The 14,090-nt window shown below is 37.5% G+C and overlaps 1 protein-coding gene across 1 annotated transcript; it reads left to right on the top strand.

Annotated features, from left to right (window-relative positions):
- Nucleotides 1–10,962: 10,962 nt before the first annotated feature.
- On the top strand, nucleotides 10,963–13,877 carry LOC130941486 (UDP-D-xylose:L-fucose alpha-1,3-D-xylosyltransferase MGP4-like). Its single transcript, XM_057870017.1, has 4 exons — nucleotides 10,963–11,648; nucleotides 12,414–12,575; nucleotides 12,681–12,896; nucleotides 13,154–13,877. The coding sequence occupies exons 1-4, from the start codon at nucleotides 11,169–11,171 to the stop codon at nucleotides 13,361–13,363; spliced, it is 1,068 nt and encodes a 355-aa protein (XP_057726000.1). The 5' UTR covers nucleotides 10,963–11,168; the 3' UTR covers nucleotides 13,364–13,877.
- Nucleotides 13,878–14,090: the final 213 nt, after the last annotated feature.

The following is a 14,090-nucleotide window of genomic DNA, read 5'->3' as shown; positions in this document are numbered from 1 at the left end:
ATCTTGGTCAGTTATGTATGAGAGAAGAAGATCAAAACTTCGACTACTATAAAAGGATTCGAGACTTCGAGGTAAAAGAGGCTTTAAAGTGAATGAAAAATGGTAGGATAGTTTAGTTTTTAGTCATGAGTAATGTCAATGGAAACAAGATTAACTAACCACTCTAGATCACCAATCTAAATTGGGTATTAATGACTCAAGATTGCCTAATTTCTCTTTCCAAGCAAAAAATGCTCAAAATCTACTCTAAATCTAAGCCAAGCATTTTGTCAAATACTTAGAAGGCAGAAAAGAAAAGCATAGTAAAATTACAAGGAATAATAAATTCTACAACTACTCAATACAAGAAATGACAATAACAACTCAAACAAGTATTAAAAGAACATAAAACATCAAATGGCATTAAATGAAATCAAAAGTGACAAGAGTGTTCATAAACTAAAAAGTAGCTTAAAAGAGAAATTAACAAGAAGAACTAGGAGAATTAAGCTACTAGAACATGAAAATATAAATGAAACTACACTAAAACAAGAATTAAAGAGAGAAATTAAAGAGAATATTAAACTAAGAACCCTAATTTCTAGAGAAAAGAGGGAGCTTCTCTCTCTAGAAATAACCCTAAAACATGGTCATAAGCTACCCTAATTGTTCCCCCTTGATCCTTCTTGAATTTGGCTTCAAATAGTTCAGAAATGAGTTGGATCTGGGCTTGGATGGCTCAGAAATCGCCCCCAGGGTATTGCCTTTAAGTTGGTCACGTGGTGCTTGTTACGCATACGCGTAGGCCACGTATACGTGTCGCCCTGAATTCTGCAAATTCTCATTTCTTCATGAATTCTCCATCTTGCATGCTTTTCTTGTCACAATTTTTTATCCATTCCTTACCTCTTAAACCTGAAATCCCTTAACAAACATATCAAGGCATTGAGTGGAATCAAAGTGAATTAAATTTAGCAAATTACGGGCCTAAAAAGCATGTTTTTACTATTAAGCATAATTTAGGATAAATTCACAAAACCATGCTATTTCATTGAATAAATGTGAGATAAGTTGATAAAATTCTCTAAATTCAACATAAAATAAACCACAAAATTATGGTTTATCAGACGACCCAATAATATTCCGATTAAAGTTTGGAAGGACTTTTGAGAAAAATGCATCAATCAGTTAACCAAGCTTTTTAATGAGATTTTAAGGTCAAAGAAGATGCCAGATGAGTAGAGAAAGAACACCTTGGTACCCATCTATAAGAATAAGGGGGATATACAGAGTTACAGAAACTATAGAGGGATCAAGCTCATGGGTCATACCATGAAGTTATGGAAAAGCGTGATAGAACGAAAGTTGAGACAAGAGACACAAGTAACAGAGAACTAATTTAGTTTTATGCCTGATAGATCCACTACTAAAGTTACATACCTATTAAGAAGGATGATGGAGAGGTATTGTACTAATAAAAAAGATCTACATATGGTGTTTATTGATTTGAAAAAATCGTATGATGAGGTACCAAAGGAGGTCTTATGGAAGGTTTTGGAAAGGAAGAGAGTAAGGATCACATATATTCGGGCAATTAAAGACATGTATGATGGGGCTATAACTAGTGTGAAGACTTAAGGTGATGTGACAGAGGAATTTTCTATTGGTATAGAATTACAACAAGGATCATCCTTAAGTCCATACCTTTTCACATTAGTCTTGGAACTACTTACAGAGCATATCCAAGAGCCTGTGCCATGGTGCATGCTTTTAGCTGATGATATCGTCCTTATGGGAGAGTCAAGGAAATACCTAAATAAGAAGTTGGATTTATTGGAGAGAACCTCTAGAAGTGTATGGTTTGCGCATAAGCCGTAGCAAGATGGAATATATAGAATGTAAGTTTGGCCGCCGAAGGAAAAACCTAATACAGAGGTAAAGATTGGAGAAAATATCTTATGAAAAGTTAAAAGTTTTAAGTATCTTAGGTGCATCATACAGGATAATAAAAATATTGAACATGATGTAAATCATAAGATCTAAGCAGATTGGTCAAAATGGCGGAGTGCATATAATTTTATATATGACAAAAAGTGTCTTTAAGACTTAAAGGTAAATTCTATCATACTGTTATCAGACCTGCTATGCTTTATGGTACGGAGTGTTGGGCGCCCTAAGGGGAGCACGAACATAAGTTAAATGTGGCAAAGATGAAGATGTTGAGATGGATGAGTGGTCATATGCGATTGGATAAAATAATGAATAAAGATATAAGAGAGAGAGTTGGAGTAGCACCTATTCTCGAAAAGATGGTCGAATTGCATCTTAGGTGGTTTGGACATGTGAGAAGAAGACTGACATAGTATCTAGTCAGGAAGGTGGATGAGATAGAAGATGGACAAGAGGTGAAAGACAGAGGAAGACTTAGGAATACCGTCCATGAGGTGGTCAAACAAGATCTATATATAAACAGTCTTTCTGTAGACATGATACATGATAGACTTCAATAGCATCATTTGATTCATGTAACCGACCCCACTTAATTAGACAAGGTTTTGTTGTTGTTGTTATTGTTGTTGTTTTATGAATGACTAAATAATATTATGAAAATATATCTAACATGATGAGAGAGATTTGAATGATAATAGAAAAATATAATGATGTAATCTGAGTTATAGAACATTCATGTTTAAAGTACCAAAAGTATTGCCCAAAAAATTCATAGATAATCATATGTAAGTTAACAGATACAGTTTGAGATCTGAGGACTATGAATGTATTTTTCTCTTGTAGAAATGATAATTGGGATGTATGCTTAGTAGGGAGGGGGCACTGGTATCTTAAATCAATGCTATTAGCTTGATTTAATTGAAAATTGTAGGTCCTGACATTTTGACCGGAGATGGGAATGATGCTGGCTATTATGCATTGTGCATTTTGAAAATGTTAGTATTATTGGCATTTGTGGTGCTTGGCTAGGGTCTAGTTAGGATATACATAACAATTTTCTAATTATACAACGGACAAGTATATTTCTTATCGGAGCATGTTGATAACAATCTTATTCTAGTTAGAGTATCAAGTAGCAATGTTTTGAAAATCGAATAGAACCGGCTGGTATAACTAAGTTAATCAGAAACCAATCACCGATTCAGTTCGATTGAGATAAAGAACCGTCTTACAAAAAACCGATTTAAGAACCGAACAAATTGGTGGTTCACACCGTCGGAATCGACTAGATTCAGAGCTACCCACTACCCCGTACCCACCGTAGCCACCCACGCCCCTCTCTCTCAGTGCTAACCCTAACAAACCCAGCCAATATTCCATCGCCGAACTCTTTCCTTCCGGTAGAGGTTACTATCGCCGCGACAGAGACAGACCGTGGGTTAGGTCTGCTCGTTTCTCCTCGCTCCTCCTCACATCGTCAATCCCGAGGGTGCCGTTAAGCCCAGACCTGTCCTCGTCGTCATCGGCCGCCCTGAACCCGTATCAAGCCCGAGGTTGCCGTCGTTGCCGCCGAACGTTTCTGCTGCTCGACGTCTACTTAGCCCTGTTCTTCTTGCCGTCACAAACGTGTCTACTTGGCCGTCTTCTCTTCACCGTCACCTCCATTCCACTGCTCGGTCATCACTTCCACGCGTCTTTTCCGATAAGCACTTATCTACTTGTTCTTCTGTTAAAACACATCTACTTTTTATGAGTTATCACTGAGTTCCAAATCCAACATGGGATGTAAATAATAATGAAGAGAAAGAGTTTAATAAGCAACACAAAATATAAAATAATAAAAAAATAACTTCTTACAGATTTGGTGGTGGTTTACTGAAAAGAACAAGTTTTGGAAGAGGCAAAGAAGTCCTACGTTTTTTTTTTTTTTGTTAATTTTTATATTTTCTGAGTTAATTTTTATATGATTGTTGTATGGATTCTGACTTCCGAGTTTATTGTATGAATTCTGATTTAATTGTATGGATACTGAATTCTGGATTAATTTTATGGATATTGAATTCAAACTGGATTCTCTACTTATTTTCAGGGTTTTGTTGTTTGAAGTTTGTCAATTGGATTCTCTAGCTCCTTTTGATCTTATTTGTTTATTTAACCTTTTGAGTGATTTCTTGAAAATTGCAAGATTGATTTTTTGTCTGAGTTGTTGATTCTGCTATGATTTTTCTGATTTTCAGTTAATGGTGCTATGATATACTGTTATTATTTATTTATTTTCTTTTATTTTTTATGAAACTGGAATAAAGTCATGGTGGTAGAACATGATGTATTTATTATTTGTGTGTATTTTTTATTTTTATTAGTTATGTTTAAGGTTGTTTGTAAAATTTTAATGAATAATTTATTATGTGAAATTGTAAAATTTTAAATTTTATCAATGTTAAAAATGATTAAATTTAAATATTTAAAAATATATATCACATTTAAATATTTTTATTTTATATTTAATTAAATTGATTGGACTCTAATTAAACTTCTAAACTATTGAATCAATTACTTTACTGATTTATTGACCAATTCAGTTTTAGCAATTTGTTGAAAAGAATGAAAGGAAAGAAGTGATCAAACAAGTTACACAGAAAATGTAGTAATAATAATGGTAGAAATTCAAGTACAGCTGACTTCACGTGAAGTTGATATCTGAAAGCGGTTAGATGATTTGACTAATTTGACTAAATTTTCATCTAACGGCTCTCAGCTATCAACTTTACATGAAGTCGACTGCACCTGAGTTTTCACCAATAATAATATTAAATAATAGTTACTTATTAATAGTTACTTTGACTAAATTCATTTGATTTATTATTTAACAGTTCAATTTTGTAACTTGTTAGTATTGTTTTTAACTTTACTAAACTTTTGAAAGAAAACTTAAAAAAAAATCGAATGATACCATAACTGCGAGAGAGAGAGAAGAGTATCTACATTTGGAAAACGATTCTTTCTCTGTTTTTATCACCAATCTGCCACAAGATATTTCAAAGAAGGAATTATTTCAATTGTTCCATTGGACGGGACAAATCAATGACATCTATTTAGCTCGGAAACTAAAAAATGAGAAGGTGTACTTGTTTGCGTTCATTCGATACACGACGAAAGGGGGCGTTGAAGGCTGTAGCAGAAATGCATCATACAAGTATAAAGGGAGAAGATAATCCCCGTAGGGGAGGCTAAGTATAAAAGGCCAACGGAGGGGATGACCCCTGGGATACGAAAGGGAGATATTGTAAGGACTGATGTAGAGAACAGGCAACCTAGGAGAGGTAAAAGTCCTACAAGAGTGGAAGAAAAAAAGAAGGATACATCTGTCAAGGACCTGCATGGAAACGGTTGGACGAAAAATGTTGAAGTTTTAATAGCAAAAGAGAATTTCGATTGGCTGCTGAGGAGTCTAGTAGGAGGAACGACGATGGCCATCAACTTCAAATCGCTACAGAGAGCGCTCAGAAATAATTTCCCGCAAGTTGTTGAAGTCAGAGAACTTGGAGCTTAAAAAGCCTTGCTAGTTTTTTACACTGTGAAGAATGTGGAGGAAGCGTTCACGTTCAAAATGAATAGTTTTCTACAATTCTTTCATAATGTATGGAGATGGGAGGAATCGAAACGTAGTGAGACTAGAAGAGTTTGGCTAGAATGTTATAGAGTTCCTTTACATGTTTGGTCAGTGAAAACGTTCAACACGATAGGCGTCCTATGGGGAGAAGTAGTCAAGTGTGATGAAATGACGAAGTCAGCCTTATCGTTCAATTCTGGTCTAGTACTAATTGATACTTGTGCATTCGACATGATTAAGGAATGGGTGCATATCACCGTAGGTACTAGTGGTTTTGATGTCTTTGTAAAGGAGGTGGGACATGAGGTATATGGAGATATTTGTTTGTTGGAAGGTGCAATCGTAAGGCAAATATGTGAAAGCTCAAGTTCACATTCCGTGGAAGAGCGACGATGGTGGCGGCTTGGGATCCGGCAGTTGAGATCCTCATAGAACGGGCAAATGAAGGAGATGAGGACAAGGGTAGAGTGGTAACATCAGATATCTTTTTGAATGAATGCAATCAAGAGAATTCAAAATAGTATCAAGTGCAATAAAAAATGGATTATTTCAGATTTAGTGGAATTTAATGGTGAGACTGATTGTAAGGAAATTAATAATTATGTGGAGGTTGATTCGGAAAGAACAGATACAGACATTGACGTTGATAAAGGAAGTGGGACCAAAAGAGCTGAGGTAAGTGTCCAAGGGTGGAATGCTTTGGGTCTGGGCTCTAATGATTCAGAGGCCCACGAACAATGCTGCGATTGCTGCCTCCTGAAGGGCCACAAAGGAATTGGGCCTGCAAATGAGAAGCGGATGGGCTGGGAGCATTTGGCACAAGTGACCGGCAAAGAAGGTGGGCCAGGTCAGGAACTGGACATGTGCTTCGATTCGGGCCAGGCGGGTCCATACTTGAGAGATGCTATTCCATGCGGAATGGGTTGCACGACTCAGCCTACTCAATTCCCTGATCACGCTGCTATGATAGAAGGACTCTCGCGGTCCATTGAGCAAAGGAGACATGATACGGATGTCCATCTCGGAAGCCAAACGCGAGGCAACTACAACATTGTCGTGGAGGGCTTGGCAGCAAATGTGTATGAGATTGGACAGGAAAAAGGACCGACAGTGGATGAGTAGGATTGCAGGAGAGCGAACCGTGAAACCCAGGGTGGCCAAAGGGTGCAATCTCAGGAATATGAGAACAATGATGTAGAGGTCGGAGCTGGAGACGAAGCTCGGGAACGTGAAATTGTTGAAGAAAGGGGTACAGAGGGCTTAAAATCCAATGCAAGAGAGGAAGAAACAAATCAAGATGTTGATCAGAGACCTACACAGGAATGTCAGTTAACCGAAAATAAAGAAACATAGAAGTTGGCTGTGGAGTCTGGTGCAATTTTTTATGATGAAGAAGAAGACATTATGGCAATCTTACAAAGTCAAAATGAAGCTATGGCGGCAAAAAAAAGAACGACAAAACAAAAGGAGAAAGCTAGGAGGAGTAGGCCCAAACAACATAACAAGGTGTGTAAAAATTCTTTTAAATAATTTATAGTCGTTGGAATATTAGAGGACTAAGAGTGGCTGGAAAATTGAGTATGGTGAAAGAGTTAAAAAAGAAGTTTAGATTAAATATGTTAGGTTTGATTGAAACTAAGAGGGAGGTAGTGACTAAATTTGATGTAGTTCGACTATGGGGTTATGACACGGTGGCCTGGGATTATGTGGAATCAGTAGGAGCCTCTGGCGATTTATTATTAATATGGGACAATTTGTTGTTTAAACGATTGAACTGCTATAAAAGAGATAGTTGGCTTTTTGTTCAAGGTTTGCTGACAAAAAAATAACTTTAGTTGTGCATTCTGTTTGGTGTATGGAGCATATGTCCAGAGTGACAAACTGATGATGTGGGAGGAGTTAAGCTATATTGTGGGTTTATGTCAAGTTCCATTTTGTTTCTTGGGAGACTTCAATGGGATACTAAGGTTGGAGGAAAGAAGTGGCGCTGCTATTTTACTGGCGTCTGTAGAAGACTTTAAGGAATGGGTGCAAGATTTACAGCTAGTGGATTTACCGATAACTTATCGGAAATTCACATGGTTTTGAGGTCGTTCGTGTAGTCGTATAGATAGGGTTCTGGTAAGAGTACAATGGCTGGAGGAATTTCCAGATACTCGATTGAGAGGAGGACCTAGAGGGCTGTCAGACCATTGCCCGTTGATTCTAGAAGATGCAAGACTTAGTGCGTGTCCAAGACCGTTCCGAAGCTTAGATTCTTGGTTTACACATGAATGGTTTCTGAGGATGGTGAAGGATGAGTGGAGAAACTTGTGTGATGAACAATTCACTAGTAAGCTAAAGGCATTGACAGTGCCGCTGAGGAGATGGCACAAGGACAATTTTGGGGACATTGATGACAGGATAAAGAAGTTTGAGGAAGAGATTAAAAAGATTGATGATATGGTTAGTGCTAGTAGTTAGGATGGAACATTGGAGGCTAGACGGAAGGCTCTTGTGACTTGTTGTGTGAAGTGGTATGCCAGAAAGGAGATCCATTGGAAGCAGATGTCGCGATCTCAACATGTTAGAGATATGGACAAGAACACTAGATACTTCCATAACTTAGCATCAGCTAGAAGAAAGAACAACAGAATTGATTCCCTAGTAGTTAATGGCAGAGTGGTGAAGAACCAGGCCAGAATGAAAGTGGCAATTACAGGATTTTTACAAAGAGTTATATCGACAGGAATATACTCCGAGGATTGGAATCCGTGATGGGTTGGTAAAGCAGATTAATGAGAAAGAGGCAGCAGCGTTAGAGGTGATGCCATCGCCTGAGGAAATACGAGAGACAGTATGAGATTGTGACTCTAGTAAAGCACCAGGTAGTGATGGATACAATATGAACTTCATAAAGAAATGTTGGGTGAGATTAGCCAGGAGTTTACTGAAGCTGTGTTGGGATTTTTTCAAAGTGCGAAGCTACAATCAGATGCAAACATGGGTGGCGCTAGCTGTAAAATTTGTGGGAGCTAAGGAAATTAAAGACTTAAGGCCAATTAGTATTGTTGGTTGTATCTATAAGGTGATATCTAAAGTATTGGTGAGAAGAATGCGGTCAGTGATGCCAGGTTTAGTGGGAGAGACTCAGTCTGCATTTGTAAAGGGTCGCAAAATACATGATGGTGCTCTCATTGCTTGTGAGACGGTCCAATGGTTGAAGCTGCGCAAGAAGCAGGCGGCAATTATCAAACTAGACTTTCAGAAAGCTTACGACAGAGTGAGTGGAGCTTTGTGGATGTTGTGCTACAAAAGATGGGCTTTGACCGTAGATGGAGGGCATGGGTGAAGGAATGTGTGACTACAACGTCTATGTCAGTGTTGATTAATGGGTCACCATCCAAACCGTTCAAGATGGAGAGAGGTCTTAGACAAGGAGATCCTCTCTCTCCTTTTCTGTTCGTTCTTGTGGTTGATGTCTTACACAGGATGGTAGGTGAGACAGTCAGAAAAGGACGCATTTCTCTAGTGTGGTGGGAATGGACAACATAGAATTGTCGCGTCTCCATTTGCAGATGACACAATCTTATTTTGTCCACAGGATACGGAAATAATACTGAACTATAAGAGGCTTTTGCATTGTTTTGAGTTGATGTCTGGCCTAAGTATTAATTTTGATAAGTCAAATCTGATTTCTGTTAACTGTGAGTAGGAAAGGATGACAAATATGTGTGCATTGTTGGGATGCACCGAAGCTAGTTTACCTGTTAGGTACCTAGGAATCTCTCTAGGTGCAAACCCCCAGTTGGTGAAGACCTGAAAACCGATCATAGATAAGGTGGAAGATAGTCTCAGCTTGTGGAAATCTAAGTCCCTTAACAAAGTGGGCATGCTGGTTCTCATAAAATCTGTTATAAATAGTTTGCCGGTTTACTACTTAAGCTTGTACAAGATGCCAAAGACGGTTGCAGAAAAGATAATCGGGCTACAGAGAAGGTTCTTGTGGAGTAAAGAAGATGGTAATAACGGTATACCCATTTGTGAAATGGGAGATGGTGCAAGCTCCGAAAAAGTTAGGTGGTTTGGGAGTGGGGGATGCATTAATCAGAAATGCGTCGCTTCTGTTCAAGTGATGGTGGCGTTTATCGAAAGAAGATTATCCGTTGTGGAAGAAGGTTGTATGTTCTTGCAATCATTTGAACCCTTCTGTAATGTTGTCAAAACAGCCATTAACGTTAAAAGGTGGTCCGTGGAAAGACATTTGTCATCTTAATATTAAAGAGGCACAGGCAAGAGGTATGATGATCTGTGGTTTTGCTATGGAGGTGAAAAATGGCAGACGTATTCAGTTCTGGAAGGATGACTGGCTACAAAGTGGTACTTTGAAAGATAGTTTTTCGAGACTTTTCTCTATTTCAAATCAACAAGGATCCGTCTTAGGGAACTGCGGGTTCTGGGATGAGATAGAGTGGGTGTGGAACTTTCAGTGGATGAGAGAGTTATTCCAAGAAAAATTTGAGTTGCTTAATCAACTTCATGAACGATTACGACTAGTAAGAATGTCGCCTAGTAGAGAGGATGCAATTGTATATAAATTTGACAAAACTGGTATCTTTTCTACTAATTCATTTGTGCAGGTGCTATAGAAAGAGACTCTCTCGGAGGACATCACGAGTTACAGCTTCACTAGCACCATTTGGAGAGGATTAGTTCCTCTAAGAGTTGAACTCCTTGCATGGTTTGTTTTAGTAGGCAGGATCAACACATAGAGAGGCTGAGTAGGCTAGGAATCATACATCATAGCGATAAGATTTGTTTTTTGTGTAAAAAAGAAATAGAATTTGTGCACCATTTGTTTCATGGTTGTGATTTTACTTGACAGGTGTGGTGTGTCTGGTTGACGTGTACAAATAGAGCGTGTGCTATTTCGAGGACTGTCAAAAAATTGTTTGAGAGTTGGATTGAAGTGCCTGGATGCAATTCTGAGCGAAAGAAGTGGTTGATAGGGTTCTTTGCTGTTATTTGGAATATTTGGTTAGAGCGAAATAATAGAGTTTTTCAGAGATCTGAGACAGGTGTTGATGGCATCAAGAACAGGTCGTTTCTGAGTTACAGAAATTAGTGTGGTGTTGATCCATTTAGTTGTTGATGGCAATGTCGAAAATAACAACAAATTATATCTTATGTCTTTATTTTAGTTTCACTGTTATTTTCTTGTTCCTACTTGCTCCAATTTAATGTGTGAAACTCTCTTTTTTCCAAAAAAAAATTTATATGCATATTTTTATTTATATGTTATTTATTATTTTATTATAAAATAATTTTTCAATTCAACACGTTAAAACAAAAAATTAACAGTAAATTAGTAATTAAAACAGTTTGATTAGCGGTTGGGTCTCCAGAACCTTGAATTCCTTATACTTCCACTTTCAATTGATTATTGTACTGAAATTTACTTTAATCTTCTTTTGTAAGGGTCGAATTTGATTGGATCCATAGTGTTGCCACCGTCACTACCTCTGTTTCTTGCTTAATCTGAATCTTCCCATCTCAAATCTCGAACCCCCAATAATTTCATCAAAGTCTCGATCTTTTCCCTTTTCCACAAAAACCCCACTTCTCCATTTCTTCTTTGCGAGCTACGATGTCAATGTTTCTACATCAAAGAAGCTTGCACAATGCCTTTTCGAATCCATTTGCCGCTCCACCACCTTCCTCCGCCAATTCCAAGAGACCCATCTCCATCCTCAACCCAGCGACACTCTTGGTCCTCCTTTGCCTCGTCATGGTGGTGGGTGTCTTCAGCCCTTGGGTCACTATCCCCCATGGAATCTTCTCAGTTTCCAAGCCTGCTGTTTCAAAGTGGAACTCATACACATTGGACCAAGCTCTCTCCTTTGTGGCAAAAAATGGAACTGTCATAGTTTGCATTGTGAGTCAGCCTTACTTGCCGTTTCTCAACAACTGGTTGATCAGTATCAGAAGGCAGAACCGCCAGGATATGGTTCTTGTCATTGCTGAGGACTATGCTTCACTCTATAAGGTTAATGAGCGTTGGCCTGGCCATGCTGTTCTTATTCCACCTGTGCTTGATGCTGAATCTGCTCATAAGTTTGGATCTAAGGTTTGTATGTATGCTCTTACTTTATTAGTAACTGGAATTTAGTTGTTTTCATGTGTTTTGAAATTGAATTGGGCTTTCATTTAGTAATATATGGATCATGATTTATTATAGTTTGCTTTACCAGTTATTAGAAATTGACCTTATTAATTAGTTATATGAATGGCTCTAACATGCTTAGTGCTCGTGTGGGTGCCATTAAGTTGATAGAAAAAAATATTTTATTTTTTAGTTTTCAGTGTGTTTGGTAAATTTTTAATAGCAAAAGATTTTTTTTCTTAAAAATAAATAAAAAAATATTTTTATATTGTTATACGTAAACATAATTGATAGACAAAAAAGACTTTTTGCATGAGATATCCAACATAAAATTACTTTTAATTTTGTATAAGGTCTTTTAAAAAAAAAAGATAACTCAAAAAAATATCTTTTTTTAGAAACTCGCCCAAACAAGTCTTAGTTAACATTTCATACCCTTATACAGGGGTGAACCTCAATGGTATTGCTTACCTTGTCCCAGTAAATTTTCATATTCTTTACCTTCTATCTATAGTATCTTTTCTCTTACATGTTTCTCAACGTGTGGTTACTTTAATTCTTGTTATTGTATTGGATGCATCTCGGAAATTATCACACATATATCTTGTCCTTTGTGTTACTCTTCATGCTTATGTTATGTCTGAAGTGTTATTAATTATCTTGATCTATTTATTTCCTGCATGTGTTGCTGAATTTTAGAATCTGCTGCTGTTTATTTTCACTGTCTAGGGTTTCTTCAACTTCACGGCCAGAAGGCCTAGCCATCTTCTGAAGATTTTGGAGCTCGGATATAGTGTAATGTACAATGATGTTGACATGGTCTGGTTGGGGGATCCATTGCTTCAGTTAGAAGGGAATCATGATGTGTACTTTACAGATGATATGATTCCGGTAAGTATGATGATATATGAACATATGCTGCGGTCTAGTGCTTTCCTGTTTCATTCTTGGTATTACTGACTTTTTTACTTTCTTTCTGTTACCTTGTGAGATCAGATCAAGCCATTAAACCATTCTCATGCTTTACCGCCACCAGGAAAAAAGGGCCGCCCTTACATATGCAGTTGCATGATTTTCCTTCGCCCTACAGGCGGAGCAAAGCTAGTCTTGAGAAAGTGGATCGAGGAACTTCAGAATCAACCATGGTCTAGAACCCAGAAATCAAATGATCAACCTGCTTTTAACTGGGCTTTGATGAAGACAGCTAAAGAGGTTTGTCCCTTTTTTTTCCTCTTCCAGTGTGGATAACTTATATACCTTAAATAGACCAATATATGACCAAAGCTTATTTATGGCATCATGGTAGTGTACTACATGATTTATGTTCAATTACAAGGGAGAGACCTTCAATTCAGAAAACAGGAAAATGTCAATTGTTCTGATATTTGTACTAATTGCTTGATCTCAAGTTTGTTATATAACCAGTTTACTCTTCATAACAAGTAAGAGGCTGTATATGTTCTTTACAGGTGGATTTATACTTGTTGCCGCAGGCAGCTTTTCCTACAGGTGGGTTATATTTCAAGAACAAGACATGGGTTAAGGAAACTAAAGGAAAGCATGTGATCATTCACAATAACTATATAGTAGGTTTTGAGAAGAAGATAAAGCGATTTCGCGACTATGGCCTTTGGTTGGTGGATGATCATGCCGATGAATCCCCGCTTGGTAGAATATGACCCTTAGATGTCTCGAGTTTATCGTCGGATTTTGTTAGACCATTGCTTTTCGGAAATTAGAACATGGTTTCTGCCAATGCATTCAGCCACCTATCTGGTGGAGGGTTGATGGAGACATCCGAACTCTTGCTATCAACATGTGCTGCACCCATACCAGCCGACAAACGATTCCTTGGCAGACAAAGTTTGTGTTTCATTTTTGTGAGGAAAAAGGTGCTTCAAAGATGCTGGATTGTATTACAAGACTTTACAAGTCCATAGAAGAGAAGGATAGAATTTATTTGGTTCTTGTAGTTGGACTACAAACGCTACTTAAAATCATATTTACAAGAGAAATTATAGGAAATGAATTTTTAATTAACCAATATTAGCAAGTAAATGGATAAGTATATATGAAAGTTTAGGATAGAAAAAAGTACACAAGATTCATATACATTGAATTACACCTGAAATATTGTTTTTTTATAGACAAAAATGTCATATCGTCAGTAGATTTGTGAGGCTTATGGTATATTTTTATACTTTTGTCCATTGAAAATAATCTTTGGAATGTATTTTGATAGAGTTAAATCTCGTGGTTCCTGAGATTCACGATTTACATCAATTTAGTTTCTGATTTACCAATTATACTGTTTATATCTTCGACTTTATTAAAATTGCATCAGGGTTGTCCCTCCTAGGAGTGGCAAACGGGCCTAAACACGTCGGGTCGGCCCGCGTAACCCGC

Source organism: Arachis stenosperma, chromosome 7 (genome assembly GCF_014773155.1).
Source record: "Arachis stenosperma cultivar V10309 chromosome 7, arast.V10309.gnm1.PFL2, whole genome shotgun sequence".
NCBI classification, from domain to species: domain Eukaryota; kingdom Viridiplantae; phylum Streptophyta; class Magnoliopsida; order Fabales; family Fabaceae; genus Arachis; species Arachis stenosperma.
The sequence above is the reverse complement of the archived record's forward strand: the minus strand, read 5'-3'. Positions and strand labels throughout refer to the sequence as shown.